Raw genomic sequence first — 23,839 nt, 5'->3', positions numbered from 1 at the left:
TTCTTGTAGTTACATACCATATAAAAATCAAAATTACAACTTGAGCAAAACCAGTTCCTATCATATTGTGATAGGAAGGCGTTTGTCAATTCCCACCACATTATGATTTCGTTTATTTCCATTTTCAACAATTACAGTTTGTTTTGTACATTTTGACATATAAATAAAACATATTTCAAGTATCCCTTTACAAAAATTATATTCAAGATTATTACATATCAGGTTGGAAATGGAGGAGGCTGCTAAAAAGCGGAGCTTGTAGTGTGCAGCCTCTTAATAAATATTCTTGTAGTTACATACCATATAAAAATCAAAATTACAACTTGAGCATAAACCAGTTCCTATCATATTGTGATAGGAAGGCGTTTGTCAATTCCCACCACATTATGATTTCGAACTGAATGTGTTTCATTTTAATGTTTTTTATTGTATATATATCTATCTGCATATGAATTTGTCTTTTTAATCAGATGTGGAAATAAATTTGAATTTGAAAATTTGAACATTACTTTGTGGCAGGAACTCTAGAGATTTGAAAGTGTTGTTTCTCCAAGAAACAACACTGAATGAAACATTAATAGTGATACCAACAATACTCAATCTAGTTTAATTTTAGGAGTGTGTCTGCCTTATTACCCAACTTTGAATGAAAATCATTTCCCAAGGCTGAAACAATATAAGTCCATGATATCACAATTTAATTACATACATCTCAAATTAATTAAAAGTTGTGTCTGGTATGTTGAGACTATTATGATGCACTCGTCATACACACAGACATTCCATTTCAGTTGAATGGCCTTCCAAGCTGACTTGGGAAATACTACCCCTCCACATGTTATTGTGTGTGTTGTATGGGGGCGTACACACAGAACCAGACTACTGGTAGAATTGGAAGATACAATTCTCTACATGGATTTGTGTAGCAAGGACAAGGGTTTGGATGTTTGGTAGATGAATTAGCATTGTAACTATAGGCGGTAGGCTATGATCATACTGCCCTAGTGATTGAATTTGGTGGTGGATAATATTTGTTTATTCACGATTGGATGTTATTAATACCACAATTATTTGATTTGGATAACTATGGAGCAAGCTGAGTTTTGATTCTATACCAGTGCAGTGCATGAGACAACTGAAGATAGCATTAGGAATCAATCCAGCCCTCCCTGTCTGGATTTACTCCTTGGATTGGTGGTAGCAGCGAGGAAGGAAGCAGGGTGATACCGGTATAGGATACCGGTATGCTTGGAGTGCATCACTGATACCTCCCATATCCTGTATTCCAGTAATATTTACACCAGGATTGAACATGTAACCATTAACCATTGAGCTCTTGATAGTTGACATTGATTGGCATGCTGTTTGTAAGAGAATCCCAGGAATATCTGGAATTTATAAACACATGAGATAGAGTTGCACCAGAGCTGAGCAGATTGGAATAAAATACTGAGCAAGGAAATAGGAAACTTCACATGTTCATGATGTTCAAGATAACGAAGCTGTATAATCAACAGGAATGAGCAAATGTAATATGGTATTCTGGTTTTAAAAAGTTTGGGGAAACATAGAACAACTTATGTACAGTATACAATGTTAATGAAGCAGTTCATAAGAAGAGCTTTTATTACTGACTTGTGATACTCAGTGTTCAAACACAAAATGTACTGGTGATTTACAAAGCTCTAAAGCAATAATGCTTCTGTAACACACATGTTTATCAAAAGAATTCTGCTCAAGAAACACTGTAGAGCCGAGTCTACCATTTTGAAATTATCTTGAGGATGTGAACTACAACTGCAGTGGTATGTGATAATCATGTTTGTTGAGGTTATTTTGCATCACTGAGCTGAGCCAAAGCTTTTTAGTCAAAGTTTGAAAAAAGCCCTATTGATCATTCATAATGATGCACATCAGAAAGTGAGCAACAAACATGAACAAAGAGATAAACATACAACATGGACAATGCCTGCATGACATCATATGACTCACATTGAGGATAATGGTCACTGGACTAGGACATACGTCATCTCTCCAACATCCAGACAACTTCATGTTACTCCATCTTGTTTGATGAGTTTCTTTCAAAAAGGTATTACAAAATCCAAAATGATATTGAATTGTCTGATTGGTTGTAATTTGCTTTGAGAGAGACTGTTCATTTTCTTACATAATAATGAAATGTTGTCAACCATGGATCCAATTTTATACCTAGCCCTAAATCTAAAGAAATCCAGCACAATGTAATGTAAAAATCAAAACAAATGAAGAATAACAGGTAGGAAGCAGGAGCACTGTGAGATCAATGCCTTGTCAATAGAACCTCTTGACTTAGGGTATTGCAGGGGGTGGTAAATTGCATGTCCCCTTCTTAAAGTTGAATTAAGAAGACGATTCCAAATATTGAGATATTTACATTAATAGCAACCTTACAACCCCCCAAACACTAATAGGTGATTCGACCCCCCATTTTCTTTTTTCAAAATAGTGAATTTGAACGATTTATCCCTACCCATTTTCCCTGAGTTCGCTCCTGCAATGCCTACCGAGACGGGTGTTCTTTGAGTGTGACGTCACCGGGGGGTATTCGGTCCCGGTTTAGTAAACAAGGCAGTGCCGTTTTGTGTACTACTATGGAATAACTGCAGTTGAAGTTGTATCTGCGAGCCATATAACTTGCAAAGAGGAAATGATTAAAATATTTGTGGCCGTACTATTATTCCAAATATGTGAATTCCCTCAGAATGATACCATAGACCCTAAAGGAATAATTTCAAGGTGAATAATATGAAATTTGATCGAGATCTTCTCACCAGTCGATAACGTAGCAGACGTGTTATTATGACATATTTATCCGCGTGTGACGCGGCTCTTGCAAAAAAACACAGTTGGTTGCGGAATTGCTTTGTGCCGACCGGCCGCCCGCTCCGGCGCAGCTAGCTGTCGAGCTACCGTACCGTTCTTGTTGTCTTCAACCATAGAGATGTATACTAATTACTATATATCTTTCTGTCTTCAACTCACTTCCGAATTGCGTTTGTATGTGTGACCCCTAGCGTAATTAAATATAGAAAACAACTCAGAAGGCCGAGAAAGAATACTATACGTTTGGTTCAAGATTGTTCTGTGGATTGAGCTATGAGTGGAAATGATCCAGAGGATATAAAAGTGGAGTCAAAGACAAAAGAAAAGAAGAAAAAACGCCAGGGGATCGCTGCACGGCCATGAACTAAGTCGACATACCAGACCATAACAGTACACTCAATGCCTGGGTGTTGTGTGTACTAGTATTATGCGTTCAGCGCGCGCTGAGCTAGCCGCCGGAATTACTTTCCAGCTACTCACTTGATTGAACATCGTGATAAAATAAATGAGAAATAGTGAAAATATCATTCAATAACTCACTGTTTGCTATCTTACATCATGATTGAAGAGTTCATGGTGGTTATTCATACTGTTTTTTATACAGGGAAAGTAAAGATTTGTGCATATCAGTCCTATTTGTTTGATTTGAGTTGCTTTGAAAAAAAATTGTAAAATATCTTTCTCTCTCTGCATAGCATTTCTGTATGACATTCAGGCACCTCTTATACTAAATTCCCCCCGGTGACGTCACACTCCGAGTGACTTTTCTGTACACTCGTCTCTCGGGCTCTGACAGGTGGCTAATTTCATAGACTTTCAAAGCAAAATATCGAGAAGGCAGAGGATTATTGTGACATGCTATGTGTTTGAACAACTTATATATACTATATATTGTATGTAGAACCTATATTTATGGAAACTCACCCCCTTCTTAATTCAACTTTAAAGCCTGTCTGTATTTCAGCTGGAAGTGTTTGGTCAATTTTCAGTCAGTTAACCAAATCTGTATTTTGAATTAATTTATTATGGTCACTTAAATGTATAGCAATGCTTGTGTTGATCAATGCTCATTATGTTAATAGCAGTCAGTAAAAAATCAATGTTCATTTTGAAAATGGCAGTTGTGTCATTAAAATAGAATCAATATGAAAGTGACACCAGTTTCTGCCAATGATGAACCTCCATTAGTGTTACATGTAGACCTATTCGAAGTGTAGCCCTATATGAGAAAAGGTAATTTATCACAGAATAATTTTTCCTGGTATGGCATGATTTAAGCTTCGCAATTTTTTACAGACTGAGGCACTACACGAGAAGTCATTTATGTAGCAGATTTTTACAACATCAGACTGTATTGTACAGAAGTTGAGAGCTTTTCTCTTTTGATAGTCTCACTGTCTGGTTTAGAAGATTAATTGTTTTTGTTGGTAATGGTATCACTTTCATGTCCTTGCTTGAAGTATTATCCCTCTATCCCCCTCCCCTTCTCAATCTATCACTCTCTCTTTCTCTCTCTCTCTCTTCAACTGTGTCATCCTTCTCTCTCTTGATCAATTGCACCTCATCATCCCTTGTTCTTTTCTCTGTCTCATGGTAATTATATCATATTACAAGGAGCTCAGTTATAGCCCATGATTAAAGCCAGCGTGCACCACTCATACCGTTGACTGATGGTTACTATTGCAATGCCATGTGTTCATGCATATGAGATTTCACTTCCTAAATCATTCACTAAACTGGCCTGGAAACTACTTGAGACGAATCTGTGTGTGCTTTCTTTTATCCTTTGTGACTTATTGTTGTCTGGATATAATCAGAAGTTTCAAAAATTTAGCTTTAGGCTACTATGTAGGCATACTACTTGTATGCATTACAGTATTATGAAAAATAGAGGATGATTCTCTTATGAATCCAGATGATGTAGAAAAACAATTTATAGTTTCCTTTTCAAATAGCAATAGGCCTTATTAATTCAATTAAAGAGAAATAATTTTTTCCTCATAGAAGATGTGGAATGTGGAATCTTAGTCATGTCTTGACCATGAAAATTCTTAGTTGATTTAAAAGCATATTGGTCTAACAAGAGAGACTTGAAAATTAGTCTGAATTTCTCACATCTGTACAAGAGGCCAGGAATGATGGAGTCTAACTGTCATGAATCATAGCACAGGATAGTACTGTAGGCCTACTTCATATTGCAGTATGCTTGTTTCTTCAATGGTTATTGAGGTATTTATTCATCGTCATTCATCCTTGCTGGCTGATAATTTGGTCTGTGTATTATTCTGTGCTATCGGACAATACATTAACACTCTCCTGTTGGCCCAGAAGCAGGCTTATAGCTGTACAAGGGTTCAACATGATTAGATACACATGGGACTAACAGAGCAAGCAAACATTATAATGGCAAATGGAGATTGGGGATCAGTCTTTATCCAATGAACAAACACACAAGAAAACATGTCTGACCTTTCTCCTGTGCCTGTGATAGCATGGACCAGCTACACAGCTAGTCTTCAAGTCTGGTGATCACAAAGTGAAGAAAGTCAAATCAATTGAAATATATTAATATTGTAGTGGTTTTCATATCCAGTGATGAGGTTTGTTGATGTTTAGAGCACCAACAGCGTGAATAGGATGTCCCGAGTTCAAGCCCTGATTGAGCCATTTTGACCCAGAATTTGTGCTGCTATACTTCCTGAAGTGACATGTCCTCTAGACCACTATCATCTCCTCATTTTTTTATTGTCTGTTTTCTAGCATTATTTTGTAATGACGTGTTTTAAGCAACCTTGTATATGATTATGAGATGTATTTTTAGTGTTTATTTTGTACTAAGAGGCAGAGTAATTACCAGAGGCCATATTATTCATTACCATTTGAAGTTTATATCATTCATACAGAGCATTTGTATGGCTTAATTGCATGACCTGTGGTCAATAAATAAATAGTACCAGAGTTGTAATGTTTTTTATTGTTAGTTTGTCATTGATAGGTACATGTATAATCATACCAAATTATCTCAAGAGGTGAGTATTTACCTGCATGGCAGCTTTATTTCTTAGTGTAACCTTCAAAGGTACTAGGAATATTTTTATTCATTTTCAAATTCTTCTTTATCCTTCGATATTCAATGAATTATCGATAATGCAGATCCTCTTGATTTAATTCAAGTATGTCTTTGTCTGGTTCACGGGCTTGTACAATCTCACTTCATTAATAAAGCAAGGTTTTTCTTTTTGCAAGATCTAGTAAAAGAGTATAGAGAAATTATTAAATTTTAATGATTTGTTCTAAGATATTCAGTGATTCCTTGCATTCGAGCATATAGGCGAAGGCTACATGTAAGTAGGCCTATGCTTTCTGACTCAATTGAATTCATCATTTGTCATAATAATTAATGTATTTACTGGAATTCTTTATGTTTGGTCTCCAAACTATTGCCTAACAGAAATTTTACTTGACAACCTACAACTGGTGGCAGCGGTGGGATGATCCCACTATATAAAAATGACTGGTATCATGGTATGTTACCTCAATGTAGGCCTTTGATATGTGGCTATATGAAGAACTCATTTTAATACATTAATCTAGTTGCTATTGATTTTTTTGCAAGGTTATAAAAGCTGTGTTATTGATTTATTCCTTGATAAATGAATACACCACCCTGTGTGAGTGGCTAACCTATCTAATAGCCATAGGAGGCTCTTGTACTGCACATGAATACTGACTTCAGAGTAATCCGACGTGAGTGATGTTAACTCATTGATAACTGAAGTCCCAAGTAGTATTTGTGCAGGCAGTATAATATTAGATATTTGTCTTTGCTGTGTAGCCCTATGTGTAATACAGAATAACAGATATTTCTGTGTGTTATCACTCCCCTTGTCCTTCGTATTCACAACAATATTACATATTTTTTGTAATTGACTCACTTGTGATCATGGAGCTAGCTCCATTCTTGTAATTTAGGATAATCATTTCAGACTTGCAGTCATTTTCCCCCAAAGCTGGTATGAATTTAACGTGGCACTATACTGCCTAAATTATAGGCCTGACAGACAAAACCTGTACTATTTTTTTGCTTTGACGCAGGCATGCATGCCCTTAATGAGTACAAATACAGAGAGCGTGTTGAATTATCTTATTAGGGACTGGTATATGGCCAGATTGTAATTAATTTACGAATGGGAATGGGAAAGCTGCTAAGGGTTACGGGTTACCCAATAAAATGAGATGTCATCTGTATGCAGTCCCACGCATGCACATAGGCGTTAGTAAACCTACAAGGATACTTGACAGACATTCAGTTTCGCTCTGCCATGGACCGGCTGTCAAGTTATAAATCTATTGGCCACAGATGTTATGGGTTCTTCTCTTTATACTTTATGTGTAGTCTACCTCGTATCTTCACAGACTGAAACTTGACGAATGGCATAAAGGAATAAGGGATATTGATAGTAATTATATCAAGTGCTTGTACTGTATATGACCCTTGATAAAAAAGTAATTTTATGAATCCTCAATTTCAGTGACTTGTATCAAAGTGTTGAATACTGCCCTCATTGTCCCTCAAATGTTTAGTTTGGATATCCTTACAAAGAATGAAAGTGCAGAATTGTTTTGTTTTTCTTTTCTTTTAAGGATGTATCCTAGCGGTAAACATGATTCAAATTAAAAAGAATATTGTTATCAATATCATAAAGCTCATTAATATCCCAATTGGTAATGAACACCAATCACCTCTGACTCTGTAAAAATCTTGTGGAAATTAAGATGATTCTGGATTCAACAAAATGTGTTGATAGATATGTTTATTGTAACACCATCCCAGGAAGCAAGCTTCCTGTTATTACCAATGTATCTTGATTGTTTGAATCTTTTTCTGTATTGCTCAAGATAATCTAATACAGTATTCAAATGTACTTGCAGCATGGTTATTATGTGACTAGTCATTTAGCATGGGAAGACTAGAAAGATGATCTTTGACCAGGGCTCCATAACTTGCAATCATCACTAAATGCCAATAATCTGTCAACTTGTTCTATGCACACCTCGTTCAAAACACTTTTCCAGGAACCAATCAGAGTGGTTCTTTTATATTTGTAATTCACAACAAACATTAACGTTATAGGGCCTGACCAACTTTTAGTCCTACATGCAGTTGAACATCACTAGTACCCTTTTTACACAGGATTTTCTTAACCCCGGACTATCGCTAACCCCGTACTATCCTTAACCCCGTACTATTTTTTTTCCTTTTCACACATGCCAAATTGTTATCGCTAACCCCGGATAAGGAATGCTTGCTTTTCACACACGAAACTCACTAACCCCGGACTAGTGGTTTTTGTCGATCATTCGTAGTACAAGTACTTCACTCGTACCTTTTTACACACGCTAAAATTTCCTTAACCCCGTACTATAGGTGGGGCTAAATTGCCATTTAGCCCCACCTATAGTACGGGGTTAAGCTTAGCCCACTTTCGTTTTACACTAGCGATCTTAACCCCGTACTATCGCTCTTAGCACCGCAATTGCTGGGATAACCCTGCTTTTTTGCAGGGCCAAATAATCCCGTACTAAAGGTGGGGTTAGCCCACTTTGCAAAAATGCTGTGTAAAAAGAAAGTGGGCTAAGCTTAACCCCGTACTATAGGTGGGGCTAAATAGCAATTTAGCCCCACCTATAGTACGGGGTTAAGGAAATTTTAGCGTGTGTAAAAAGGGTATAAGTGATCCAAGTTCAATATTCATTGTCCTTGGTGTTCAGTTAACCCATTGACCACATGAACCAGATAGTCCATGTACAAAGTGTATGGGAATCACAGAAATTTGGTAGTCAAGTCTATATTTGACTGTGAAATAAATGTGAGAATGGAGTTGGCTCAGAAATTTCTTGTAATTAAAGAGGATGTGAAGGTGGATTTAATAGAGAGGATGAACATCATGAAATCTCCTAAAATGTGATATTGATCTTTGTCCAAATCATCATGGCAACTGGTCTTCCACGGATGCTCAGTGAGGATGGAAGAAAGCCACTTCCTGGTCTGAACCGGAGACCAGGGTTCATTAGCACCAAACTTTTTAATCAATCAAAAGGCTGATATTCATGATTGATTCTATTAGCTATTATGTGCAAGTAATTGCAAAATTCAAGTGTATGATCATTCTTTAAGCTTGGTTTTACAGGTCCCAGGAGGAAGTGATGTCAAATGAGACTGTCAGGATATCAGAATCAATTGATGATGGGCGTATCTAGGGTATATAGGGGTCCCTTCTCCTCACTTTGAGATCAATTCATTGTGTTTGATCGGGATCTATATCTCAGATGCTATTCATTTCACATCCAACTCAAATTGAAAATAGAGAAGAGAACATGGGAATATGTTCATAAAACTTGATTGATTCATATATTTTCTGCAATTTGGGGAGATGTATGTCACACCCATCCAAATAAACACATACTGATATCTCATCTTTGGTGACATCTTAAAATAGGGAGGGTTTAGTTATTTACCGAGGAATTGAAGCTCACCGTCACTTGCAAACTCTCCCCCTTTCTTTTTAATAGTTTTGATCCCTTCTTTTGTTATTTTTTAAAGGAATGTTTAGATCTTCAAGTTCATTTCCATTTCAGCCCCCCCCCCCTTGTATCCCTTGAATAGTTATTATATTACATCACTTGGATGGACAATATGACCCCAAAAAGGACACCTACGCCTCTAAAACCAACCACAGGAAATATTTGTAACCATTCATTGCTAGGATTCACAGATACAAAGGCCAATCGACCAAGTTTTGGAACACGGTAGCGACAAATGAACCCATTATAAAGTCATAAAATCCAAAGGGTTTTCCTGAATTTTGATCAGATTCACAGCAACGGTATAGAAGCCAAGTTGATTTCTGAAAAAGGACTAGTTATTATGCAGCGGATACAAGAGCGAATATTTCTGCTAAGAGATTTATTGTGGAGAGCTTGTGGATGCATGAAGTCAAGACCAGAACTTATAAAGTCTCTTGGTTCCGTGTATACATAATTCATAGATTGCCTTTATCTTCTTGAGAGCTTTCTCTACTGTCTATCATCAATAATTCTTCATTTTTTCGTGTGGATTTGTTTATGTTATTGATGAATTTGATCCTGTTTTTCATGCTTTGAATTGGATGTGTTTTCACTGTGGAGAAAAAAAACAATATTTTATCAGTTAGTCTGCATGACAGTTGTATTTATTTTATACTATGTTGAAAGAGAACAGCCTACATTACATGCATCTCTTTGATACTCTGTTGGGGTTTAGTTGCTTCAACTGATATCAATTTTAAGTCTTGTTTTTATTATTTGGTAATTGTGGTCTTGAAGGAAGGCTGATCAGCAGCTGTCATTCCAACTACACCTTTTATAACTCAAAAGTACGTTGATCGCAGAAAGGTCTAAATTATTAATGAAATCGTCTTCAATCACCAGCGCGAACCTTGACAATAAAGATCCTTCTTTATGAAAATGTCATCAATTTTGCTGTGGTCATCCCACTTCACCTGCCCATGCTGTAAATTTGGTCGTAATCATTGGTATTGATGTTGTTCAGTCACAGCTTGGATCTTACTAACATCCTCTTGTAGCAAGGTGGTGGAAATTTTGAGGTTGTTACAGCTGAAGTTTTCCAACGTCTCATCTTCATTTGATTCTTCTAGCATCTGAGATGTCAGGTGCCATTGGTTTCTTGAAGCGCAACGTGACATATATGACGAGCGAGAATGTTCTTCCGGATGTCCTAAACTGCCTGAATTCCAATCCCATCGGAGCCACGCCATATTGTTAAATAATTAAGGCACAATGTAGCCTTTTGCCTTCAAGCAGACAAGGCCAATATCGTGTACATAGTATTCAGCTTTGGATCATTATTGTGTTATTTTGCATGTTTACAGCAAGACAAGATTGTGTTGTAGAATTATTCCTTTGGGAACAATTTGAGGAAAATTAGTTGGTTTTGATGCTTGCTACATCGTTAATTCTTGGCAACATTCATTATTGTGGAGTGCATTTCAGCAGCTGTTGTGTAAAATAAGTCTATTGGAAATATTCCAAGATGAATCCTCTTATAAAGCAAGGAAGTAAGGATGATTCTTATGTGGTGAGTTTATCTTCTTCTTGGATGTTCTTACAATGCTCTTTTGTTTTCATATATGATTAATCTTTCATAGAATAACCTTAATGATTAGGGGGGGGGGGGTGTTGCCCATTGAAAGGTGTATGTGGTCATCCATGTTTGTCAGTGCATACATGTATGTAGATTCCATATGATGGTTGAGATTAGCAAGCATAGGCCCATAATTTACAACCTAAGATGTGATCTTTATTGTAAAGTGGGAGGATTGTAGAAACATGAGGCAACAAAATTTGTTTTGAAAAATGTTTTTTGAGATATAATTTTTAATACAAAGGAATAATAATCAATTGATAATGAATGTCTAATAGATCATATGTTCCCATCATTTTGGTAAGAAATGGAAGTAAATTTTAAAAAGAGGAAATTTTTTTATCACTACAAGTACATGTTAACATGTGATAGAGAGTCATTTAATTGACTGTCAAAAATCATCATAGCAGTGTAGTTATCAGATTGATATCATAATCATGAACACCTATCACAGAGCATGGAGCAAAATATAGTACTGACTTCATTCCATCTCTTAATATGAATAAGCTTTTCAGTTGACACCTCTGTGATACATACAATGTTATTAATTTCCTATGATTGTGGATTTGAAACAAAGGGTGATTAGAAATCAATGCCGTTTGAAAACAAGAATGTCTTGATTTATGAAATCATTTTGGATGGTGCTTTTGAAAAGGAAGGCCATTAAACAGAGAGGGAAATGAAACTTGAGTCAGAACTCAGAAGTTGTTATGAAACTATACTTTATCATTGCTATAATAAATCAATGTTATGTTGCTGCATGCTAGCCAAAGAATGATCTCCTGATGTACTCCTATCGAAAACATGACTACATGTATATTCTATTTTCATAATGGAATAGGCCAACATTGCCAGTATTTATTGGTATTGTGTCATGTAGGTCAACATCGCGAGTGTAGTTCACATTTTTTACCCTTACAGTTACACAAAAGCTTTAGCAGGATTTCAATGAATTTGATACTTTGTTATTTGGTTGTGGTGATGAAGATGATGATGGTAGTGCCAGAGGTGGTGGTGGTGATGGTGCCTATATTGGGAAGTAACAGTATGAAGCTGGTTGTGATGACAAAAGAGGAAGGAATTAATGAATGAATATTGGCTGACTGAATGAATGAATGAATATGTACTTCATAGGCTTATATGTTACCCAAATCACAAAAACTCTTATTAGTGTTACAAAGAGCTGACATAAAAATGATTACACAGTCAACAGTCGGCAGATTCATTAGACAATTGATGTGGTGATTGTTCATACTATAAGTGTAAGATAGCTTTGGGATTATGAAACCAGTGTACTTGAATTGTGAATGAATTGAACTGACATAGAAACCGTCCAAGCCTTTGGCACCATATTGACCAAACATATGTTCATATAACATGTCCTATATTAGGTCTGTGTCCTATTACATGAGATACGCTCTTGGCGATGCGATGCACTTGAATCTGTTGCATTTTTTATGAGAGCAAATAATGGATGAAGCTCTGCTATCAGGGGACAAACGAGAGCCAATTCACAGCTCAGGAATTGACAAATGGGCCTGTTCACATAAAAAGTAAAATCACATGAAGCACTATTTAAATATTATTCCTGACTGGTTATATTTTCACACTAGCTTAATGTAAAATTCTGTATTCAAAAACTTTTATTATATAGGCTTACATGAACCTGAAGTCTAACATCTCAAACACTTCATGCAGAATTGTTTTTTATACAGATATTTTTTTTTTTAAATCTGATCAAGGCTTTACACAGGCCTGTCTTACTGTGTAAGTTTGATTTTATTTGGTATACCTGAAACTCCCCTTCAAAACCACAATATGGAAACCACTTCAAATGAAGTAATTGTTTATTAGCTTTATATTTCTCAATCATTTTATTATTTAGAGCAACAAATATTGTGAGACAGTAAATTGTAATTTATATCCAGGCATGAATTTTTAATCTCTTCATTGTGTAAGTTTACTTGCAAGATTTCAATACCGTTACATTGTACTTCAGCTTGCTAATGCTATGGTATGCAAAATTGTCAAGAAGATATTTTAGAGTATACTATAAAAGCTAGCATCCTCATTTTACTCACAACATAGCTCGCTTGCTTGAGGTTCACCATGAAAACTTCCAAACAGTAAAGATTATACCAGCATGATCAGCACTCTATGCATGACATAAACATTGCTTGGAATGATAGTCCAACCTAATTGTCATCTTATCTCATTTCATAGCTCTATTTAATATAGATGAAGGTTTCAAACACTCAGTGTTGTTCTAAGGGATGATGTTTAATTGACGTTATTTATATATTTATATTTGCCTATTTTGTTTTTCTTTGTTGTAGGGTATCCCGAATCGTATGAAAAAGGCTCTGAAGCGGACAAAGAGCGTTGGTAAAATAGAAAGAGAACGTCAACAGCCATTCAAACCAACAAAGGAAGATATAGAGGAATGTGAAAGGTATGTAACTCATTAATAATGATGATAATAATTGCTGTATTCGCACTTTTTGCTAGTGGACACAAGGCGCAACTATTATTACTGGACTATAGCTCCAGCTAGCAGTTTATCAGCAGCGCTCAGTCACCCCACTTGGGTTGAGTACAGTTAAAAGTGTTCATTCCAGAGAAAATTTGCCATTGCTGGGATTCAGACCCATGACCCTCTTTTGAAAGATATTGAAGACTACGAACCACTACAGACCCCAGCATGCCCACATAAATGTAGTCTAATTAGGACACATCACTTTCCCATCAAGACTGAGACAAACCCTGAGAGACCTAAATATACCTGACCAATTACCACAGACTGCCAAAATTAACAGGTTCTCAGAACAAAGAAGACATTTTTTTTTTTTTGGTTTAAACATTAGATCAAAATCAATTCCACATTTTTCATTGGAGATAAATAATTTTGTTACCATGATTATAATGAAAACAGGTCAAAACAAAATGACATCTGAGGATGGTCTGATAAGGCTTCCCGAATCACCTTTCACAAATCTCATTCTATTATTTACTGAGAATGGAATGTATTTTCACATGCATATTAAAATAAAGCCTAAATGAAAAAGAAGAGCAAAAATTTTCATCAATATTTTAATAAACATTGCATGTAAGTTTGAAAATGTTTTAATTAGGGCTGAGATGAACTGCTACTCTATTTCTAATGCATGAGTTTCAAACACTTATCTTTCATATGGCATATTGTTATTATTCTAACTAACTGGTTACCAGATGCAGATAAGTGCATATCTTATTGGTGGTATTGAGCATGGGGTCAATAGATTCCGCTCCTTCCTTTACGCCTCCCTGATCAAACACAAACCAATCAAAGTATCAACCAGTTTATGAATCACCTTTCTATTGAAGTTAAATAAGGTGGTTTCAGACCGCCTCGAAGTTGGTCAGTTCCAGGTATTTTCTGATTGGGAAATTTACCCCGATCAGAAAATACCAGTAAATATTGGCAATGTGAAAACAAATTACGCGTAATCTCCCCGAAAGAAAATACCCACTAAATAGTAGGTACTTGTCAAAATTACGATAACTTTCGCGGGGATTTTTCCAAGGTCGCAGGTATTTTGGCAATGTGAAAGCAATTTACGCGAACTTTTAGCCCAGCATGTAGTTGGGCGCGGGCGCCGTGGGTGGCTGCTGAGCTAGTGATTTTGAATCTCGCGCCTTGCCTGCTTATCAGACCATACTGCACATGCTCGTAACTTCAGGAACTTATCCCGAAGGGTATGTTTCGGGGTGGTGTGAAACTGTGAATGCAGGAATAATTAATGGGTATTTTTTAGCCTAAAAAGTTCTCGTAATTTAACGGGGATTCTTATGATCGAGGCGGTTTGAAACCACTTTATGTCAGAGTAACATCAACTACATGAATAAATGCCCTTTTGGCGTCAATAGATAGTTTATTGCATTACATAGATCGATGAGATCGAAACTCAACAGAGAAACCAAAACAATGCTGCAACAATGAACCTATTTTGCAAAGTAGTTGTAAATTACTTGGATAGGTTAGAAGTAACTGAGTATCAAAAGACTTTGACCTTGTTCTCATTTACTTTCTTGAACTGGTTTTCCGTAAAACACTTCGCAAAACCAGTTAAGAATTAATTGTTTTGCTAGCATTCTCATTACCATGTCGTTGATTCCAAAGTTACTTCACCTAAAGCGATATTGTTGCTATGGGAATGCTTTCAATGGGATCACATGTTTTGTGCTAAATTTGAAACTGCAGGGATAGGAATTGTTCCGAGTAGAGTGTCCTACATGCACACACTCTCAATACTTCCAATCGATTCCCAATGAACAATTTTGTCCATGTATACCATACAGTTGAGTTTAGTGAGGCAAAGTGGTCTTGAAAACCACATCGCGAAGTGGATTTCAAAACTGGTTCAGATGATCACACAAGATTGCCTGGCTTAAGCTTTCCCATTTACACGTTAAGCTGGTTTAAGAAAGTAGATGAGAATGAGGTTATAAGCATTCAGCATCCTCAAGAAAGTTGAATTAATCATGAAACTGCAAACCAACAACGAATTACTGGTTTCTTTTATTTCAGTCATTGAGTTCCTTCCAACAAAGAAGAACTTTGAGAAAGGAAAAACTGTCTGAAGTATAATATTGAATTCAAGAGGATTACAGTTTTGCTTTATTGTTCATATAATTAGTAGAAGCTACAGAGATATACATGTGCAGAATCTCAAAGAAAGATATATATGTACAGATTCAATTGATCAGCCCAAAGTAATACAAAAAAATGAGGATTAGAAGCCAAACAAAAACAAACATGTTTGAATCAGATATATTTTAAAGAGAGACTTTGTTCTATCACTCTGGATCACATTGTCACAGGATATCTTGTTGCTGGTTGTCTGTAAAGTTACTTCCTTTTAATTGTCACCTAGCAAAATAAAAACAAAACAGTAGATGTAAAAAAAAAAAAATCTGTGGTTGGTCTGTCAATCAGCATCATTACTAAATTCATTACACCCTCACCCCAAACAAGGAAATATTTTGACATTTTTCATTTGTTTGTGTTTTTTAATTTGTATTGATTTTTAACCCTATTTGTAAAGGCTCTGTTTATTTAATAATAGTACATAAGCCATGTATAAGCTTGTTAACAAGCCCGTATAATTAATTCAAATGTCAACATTTTTTTTTATTATGCAGGGTGCTACAAAACTTTTTAGAAGCACTTGCCCAGTTGGGCAAGTAAATTTTTAGATAGTTGGAATATACTCGCCCAAAAATCTATTTCACTTGCCCGAAAAAAGCCTTGAAAAAAAAGTTTTACCTCTTCAAAAGAAAGTTTTGCGGTTTTATAAACCATTGACCTTTTTCTCTCTTTGACATGAACTGATCTACCTTGTTATTGCATTTCTTTTTCCAAAGTGAGTTTATCTTGCCTGCCAAGACCAAAATTAGGGTCAATATCATATCGACCCTAATTTTAGTCATTCTACTATGAGAATTCTGCTTACCCAATTCGGGCAAGTAGTTTTGGTCTTTACTTCAAAACACTTGCCTGACTTTAACTTTTACTTGCCCCGGGCAATCGGGCTAGAGTTTATGTAGCACCCTGTTTATGGATAAACTTCAAAAGGGATGGAGGATGGGAGGTTTGTAGTTTGAATTGTTTGTTAAGACTGAGGAAATGAAGGAAGTAAAATCCTTCTTTTTATTCTCTTTCCATACAGGGTATTCAAGAGTTTTTATTTTTGCAAATTGTTGTTGTGAAAACATCTGTCTTCAATAGTCAATTACATTTTTACATATTTTGATATTTATACTATAGAAGATGAGACTTGATATCAGATAAATGAAATGTGAAGATATATATTATGTGTTACTGGTCAGTCTGCTTAGTAACAGCGAATAGCCAATCTCTTAATCAATCAGTATGAAGGGATAATCACAAAACAAATATATACCTTGGTCAACTATAATTTCAAACTAACGTCACGGTGAATTTGGCTCAAACCCAGAATATTTTGAAATGCTGCACATTTTGACAGATCTCCTTCATCGGCACACTTTTGACAGCTTCCCTGGTTTTCAACGAAAAGCCTGGGACGTTAGTCTATCACTACCAGCAACAAACATTTCCAACCGACTCAACAACCCGCAACTGCTCTGCCTCTGCTGGGAGCAAAGCGCCAGCAGCAGATATCAAATTCAGGAGAGGAACTTAAACATTATTTGAGCGCGAGCCTGTCGTGCTAATTTGTGCCCCCCTGCATTCACCCTACAGGGTTAATCCAAGTACCCTCGTTGAAACAAATTACTGGCTGACTTCTGCAATGTTCCTTTTCTTTCTCTCCTCCTGTTGTTCTCCCAAATATGGACTTGTTCCTGATTCAAAAACCTCACGGCGGGAGTTCTACCAGTCATTTTCGTCAATTATGGAACTCAATCGTGGATTACACTGTGATTGTTTGAAGAAGAACCTTAGAAACGGTTCCAGAGCTTGAACTTGGTCAGGTCACATACCTGAGATTCTTCTCTTAGCTCGGCTGTTTCTTGAAAGGAATTCTTTCTGGATTGATAGCATCATTCAGGATACTTTTCCTCTTTTGTGGATTATTTACAAAATATGAAAATGTTTTCACTCATATCTATGCACGTTAGGTAAGCTGTTATTGTTATTGATATTACGTTTTAGTTTCAAATTTTTTTTAAGAACATTTTTTTTCTGGTTCGTTTAGATTGAAGTTTACTTTTTCTTGAATCATGGTCCTTCTGCAAGAAGACATGGAATTTTCATTTGATGGCTCTTCTCACAATTTATTTTATAAAAGAAAAACTTTTTAGTTTGACATTATATAGTATATTTTGAGCGATTAATTTTATTTTATAGACAGTTGACCATATAAATTGTACATTTAATGATCTTCTTTGTTGTTATTATTATAAAGAAGGTCAAGTTAAGTTAAACTGAATAAAGCATGTAAAGCATGATCTCTACATGTAGGCAATTTAAAGGAGTGAATTGATTTGGGCAGCAAATCTATAATACTGACAGATATTAATCAGGTCTTAATCTCAATTATTACTTAGTGCATGCTGTTATGGGAGTTTCCCTACATAAGATAATCTTATCTCTATTGCTTAATAACCTTGTCGCAGTGAAGGAAATCTATGTCTGACCCCTATTCTGTGTTATTGAATTAATGAGACTGTATATAGTGCCTTCATTAATTATCACTTGGTTTTGATATTATTGTATTGGAATTCAGAAGTGTCAGAAAAAAGATGCCCTTAGTATTCTGAGTGTGACTGTATTCCCTATGTAGATTTTTGAATTGTAGCAAATTGTATTCTTTGCTTGATGATGCTTATTAACAGTAAAATATATTTTAATTGAAGTTGATGGGATATATCAATTAAGGGTCACAATCATCACATATATAACTTGTCATATTTTAGTTATATATTTAAAATTCATTACTTTGAGAATAATGCGTATGAAATAATCCTAGGTACATCATTTATTTTTCAGTAGATTTTTATTTCCTTTTAATTTTTCATTAAAAAAATTATTAGTGTTAAAGTATGGGAATGGTGGTATTTTTTTCGGGGAGTGATTAAATCAGTACAAGGTAAAAGGTCATGGTAAAGATAATCAAACTGCTATTTCACATCCCAAATTGCACTTGATGGACATTCTACGGAGTTGGTGGAGAAAGTGAAGTTTAATCAGGTGAACATATTTTCATGACTTTTCCCTCAAGACCATTTCAAGAAGTGAGTCAAGACTCTAGAATATTTTTTTCTTTCTCAGATCTTGATTTCACTAATGTATGCTCGGCTGTGACTAATCCAGTTCACACTATTAGGATATGTTCACACAACCATATGTTTTAGAAGTGCAACATCAAGAGTAATGTTTATTTCTTGTATCCTGCTTGATTATTCAAGGAGCACATTACTACCATAGTAGCATTAAACACAAACTGCTCATTATTGTCTGTGCTATGACAATATGTCCCGTAAGGCCAAAATTAGTGATTTGTTTTTATTTCCAAATGTCTCATCTCATCAATTTTAGATTAAAAATTGAGTTAAAATCTTAAAATAATAAAATTCAATCACATTCTTTAGCCCCTCCCCCAGATAAAAATACCCTTTTATTTAAAGTAGAAATATATTGAAAATCATAAAAATGAAGAATTATATATCAAATTAAAGGGGAAAATAAGAAGAACACGATGGTGTACATCATTTATCATGGAGACCGATGAAACTCACTTAATTGAAAGTTTAAAGTTCTCTCTCTGAATGCTTCAAACACGCTCAATTACGTCCGCGAAATTGTTTTTTTTTAATGAAGTGTATAAGTGTACGAGAGACGTGATTGGCTCTCCCACGTCAAGCTCCACTTGCATGCAAAACCTGTTGCGAGGGTACGTTTTCTCCACACTGTCACTGAATACTTCGATCACGAAATGAAAGAAAACCCAGAAGTTTATCTAGATTTTGGATTTTCAAATTGATGATTTTGAAGATGAAGAGAACGATGATGAAGTTTCTAGCTCTAGTGACGTGGATGGAGGTAAATTAGGGGAATTACGTCTATGATGATGAGTCGGACAATTCAACTTGCATGCCGATTCGCTACCAACTCATGCAGCTGCTAGTGCTAGCTGCACGTAGGCCTACCGCGGGCCAAAATAAATCCATGAAAATTCCAGCCTGACCATCCATACAGAGTCTCTTCCCTCTGTCAAGGCTCTAAAGAAGAAACATAATGATATAACTGTACTTACAAACAAGTGAATATATCCGAATCTGAAGGCAAATCAACTCAACGAATAGCAGCAGACGATATTCACCGACGATAAAGTTAAACTTCACGTGGCTGGGATAAATTGTCACTTGTTCTGTTAGATATAATTTCTACCTCATTATTTTGACAAAATTACGAAACTAGGGGAGTTATTTATCTATATAAAAATATAGCAACACCTCGTACTATTTTTAAATTACGATAAAACCTTTTTTGAAGCAAAAAGTTGAGGTAAATTAAAATTAGATGTAAAAGATCATCCCCAACATGCGTAGCTCGTATGTGATTGTAAACAAACCATCCAAAATGCCGATTGAGAGCTGTGCAATACGTGCATCTACTCTCAAGGCGAGCAAGCAATGTGTGTTTGTGAAGGTTTGTTTACAATCACATTTACCTCCATCCACGTCACTAGAGCTAGAAACTTCATCATCGTTCTCTTCATCTTCAAAATCATCAATTTGAAAATCCAAAATCTAGATAAACTTCTGGGTTTTCTTTCATTTCGTGATCGAAGTATTCAGTGACAGTGTGGAGAAAACGTACCCTCGCAACAGGTTTTGCATGCAAGTGGAGCTTGACGTGGGAGAGCCAATCACGTCTCTCGTACACTCATACACGTCATCAAATTCGAGTCAATTCAGAGACCGATGGGAGGCGTATTTCGGAGAGGCATTTTAGCGCTTTTTAATTGGCGATTTCCTCCTTATGTATTACTTTAGTTATTTTTGAATGACCAATTGATAATCCCCACATTATGACCTTTCCACTGATATATAATAAGGCCATATTCATAATCAATATATTTGTCCTTTAAAAAACTTTATTTCCAAATTTGTTCTGTCAACTTAAGTCCTCAAGCAAAAGTTAATGAAAATGATTATAATATCATAACAAAACATTGTAAGTAATTTTATCCATCTCTTTGTCCACCTCTTTGTCTAGAATTATTACTGGGCATAACTTGCAATTAGTGTGAGTTTCAGACAGACCATCTGCCATGCTTCTTTATTATATGATGTTGGATTTAATTAGTTTGGTCATCATTCTTCCAGGCGGACATTAATTTATACAGCATTAACTAATGGCATTTAGTCTCAAGTCTAGATCTAGATCTGCATTTCACTGCATACATAAATAATTCATGATATGACATTTTTTCATGCAGGAATCCTCTGTCAATTTCTTTATGTTCCTGATCGCTACATGGCAATTAGTGTTTAACCTTACAGTAGTACATGTACTCCTATTACTAGAAGTAATCTTTATATTGTAAAACAATTTTTGTATTGTTCATTTCTTCAAATGTTTCTTTGTTGATTTCCTGCTGTTTGACAGGTGCTAGATCTAGAGTCCTATATGGTGACTAACCTTTATCTAACGGCCAATACCTAACCGTGAATAGCATGAGTGAATCAGCATTTCTAGCAAGCTAGACTATTGACACCAAGTGAAATCAGTAACAAGAAATTGAATTTGACCAGAGAGATGCAAGGAGGGGTTAAAAGTTTCTCAAGAGGCGGGATTAGTTGATATGATGAGATTAATTGGGGGTGAATCCTCGGTAGATACTTTGCTCAGAAAGGGATGGGTAGGGTCTTGGTTTTGGGTTCCACTGCTTCTTACAGTCAACCTATAGTTTGCAATATCATTTTCAGTCAGACCGCAGGTCCCTATGCTAATGAGCAAAAAGGCCAGATTCATCCAAATCATCTTGTGGCTGAATCCTCCTCCTTGCAAAATCTCGTGATTCGTGAGATTTTCTTTCTCTAAGAATTTACCTGTTTTAACTTCAAGTTAAATGAAATATTATTGCACCATCAGATAGAGTAAAAGTTACTCTTTCATATTGGTCATTTATTTTGTATACAATATTTTGTTAAATAAGTAAATTTCTGGCCTGAAAATGTGCCTCAAAACTGGATTTTCTTCCTCTGTTTTCTTTTGCAAATTGTGCAAAACTTTTTATTTTGAGCCTCAATGATATTTATATCAACATAAAGCTGAACTTCTGTACTTTCTCACAATGCCACTCTTGATATGCAGCACCTTTTAATCGGGTCAAGATCACACTTTTCCCACCAAGGTACAAGACGAGATTTCTGAAATTTTGTACTTGCATGAAATCCAGAGTTCTGATTGGCTGGATAAGATTCACAGAACAACAGGCGCGGGGTATTTGAGGAGATTACCACATGGGAAGTGTGACCTTCCCACGAACCCAGGCACTGGAACCGTTGGAATTTGCCAGTGTGCGGTCTCTTTGACCAATCAGAGTGCAGTATTCTTGTTTTCAAGCTGCTTTATGTACTTGGCAAATGAAAAGTGTGATCTTGACCCGATTAAACCAATTCTTATTTTGAAACCTATATCATTTCAAAGCATACATATTCAGCTTTATCATGATATAAAAATCATTTGGGCTCAAACAAAAATAAAGTGTGAAAATAGCAGCTTTTGTCAGGTAAAAATATTTATTTTGTAGCATATTTTAGATCAAAATTTTAACCTATATTACAAAATCTTTGAATAAATCCAAACACATGACCTGAAAGAATGATTCTTCTTCTTTACAATGGTACCAAATTCATGAAATTCGATGCACAATTAGAGCAGCAATGACCGAATGAAAAGAGGTGTTTTGGTCCGCATCAAGCTCATTAAATATGCAAAACATCTCAAGTCATGAATATCACTTGGATGAAAGAAGCCACTTTCTTGGGACCTGCAGTCTGACTGTTTTGCAATGATGATTGGCTATCAATTGAATTCATGGGGTCTGTCTAATTGTGTTTGTGACTTCTATTTCACATTCCTGATTTTCCAATTCAAGCAATTAGTCACTAAACCCAAGTTTACTGTTATTTTGTGATAGCCAATCTGGACTCATTGTTTTCATATCGTTTATTAATTTTGATGTTTGGTTTCTGGTCATCCTACGTTTGCTCTTGAGTAGTACAAGTAAAATAAATCAGAGCATGTATTACCGGTATTCAGATTTGTAAAAAGCTTTTCATAAAGTATATCACTTTGATCAGATCTGGTTGGAAATATAACTTTTGCTTCATAAAGTTTAATGACCTTTATACTTATGATATATTTTGTTTCAGTAATTAAAGCTGAAACATTATATAACGGCCCATCTTTACAAAAAGTACCTGGTCCAATTTCAGGAAATATAAGGGTAGAAAGGACCACCCTAGCCTTGTGCTTTGGCTAACTCAGTAAAATACTGTCTATTACTTTGGTAAAAGTTCAGTAATGGGAATTATATTGAAAAGTGTAGTGACCATTTTTTTATCCATTGATTAATTGATTTGGCAATTCATGTTATTTTGCATGAATAGAGCATTTAAAATATCAGATTTTTAAAACTTTATCAAGCTTTTTGTTATTTTAAGGAACATAATTTTTCATTCACATGAAGTGTGATGCACAGATTCAGAATACTTCCAAGCACTACCTTATTGTAGGCCTACTCAGCTGGTTAATAGGAAACTCTGTCATGATGATATTTTTCTTTGTAAAGATTATTCATCACCTTGTCATAGAAATGTGATGGCAGTCAGTAAATATTTATTACGGGTTGATAAACACATTATATTATGTTTCCAATGTCTTCAACTCTTCAAACATTCTTATGCTTAATAGCATAATATTATGCTTAAGATGTTTCATATCAATGCCCAATTTTGTTTGAAATAGTTTATGTGTACTATGAATCTCTCAAGTCTCTTTTTTGCACAGATTAAACTTGAAATGGCAATAATTATCAATCTATGTTCATTACAAGTTCAAAATCCTATTTTTCCTTGATTTATTTTCAAATACATTCCTTTTGAATTGTAGTTTGGGAAGTCAGAAAGTATGATGCTTGGAAGACTTGTCTGACATTAGTCTTTCAGAAGCCCTGACTCCTTTGCTATGTGGTACATACCAGCTGTCGTTAATCATTTGCTCATCCTCAAATCACA

The 23,839-nt window shown here is 35.5% G+C and overlaps 1 protein-coding gene across 8 annotated transcripts in view; it reads left to right on the top strand.

The window, feature by feature from the left end:
* The first annotated feature begins 17,214 nt into the window (after window positions 1–17,214).
* Window positions 17,215–23,839, top strand: part of LOC129278094 (ras GTPase-activating protein nGAP-like) — a 55,875-nt gene continuing 49,250 nt past the window's right edge. For 5 of the 8 annotated variants that reach the window (XR_010295840.1, XM_064110311.1, XM_054914316.2 and 2 more), the window contains exon 1: window positions 17,244–17,707. Coding sequence is in view for 7 of the 8 variants with exons in the window: in XM_064110311.1 (XP_063966381.1) it covers window positions 17,673–17,707 (35 nt within the window). In the remaining variant the exon portion in view is untranslated. Of the gene's footprint in view, window positions 17,708–23,839 lie in introns of all 8 variants that reach the window. The other 3 variants (XM_064110312.1, XM_064110310.1, XM_064110315.1) reach the window with 1 other exon arrangement.

This window comes from Lytechinus pictus, chromosome 15 (assembly GCF_037042905.1).
Source record: "Lytechinus pictus isolate F3 Inbred chromosome 15, Lp3.0, whole genome shotgun sequence".
In the NCBI taxonomy this organism is placed as follows: Eukaryota; Metazoa; Echinodermata; class Echinoidea; order Temnopleuroida; family Toxopneustidae; genus Lytechinus; species Lytechinus pictus.
The sequence above is the reverse complement of the archived record's forward strand: the minus strand, read 5'-3'. Positions and strand labels throughout refer to the sequence as shown.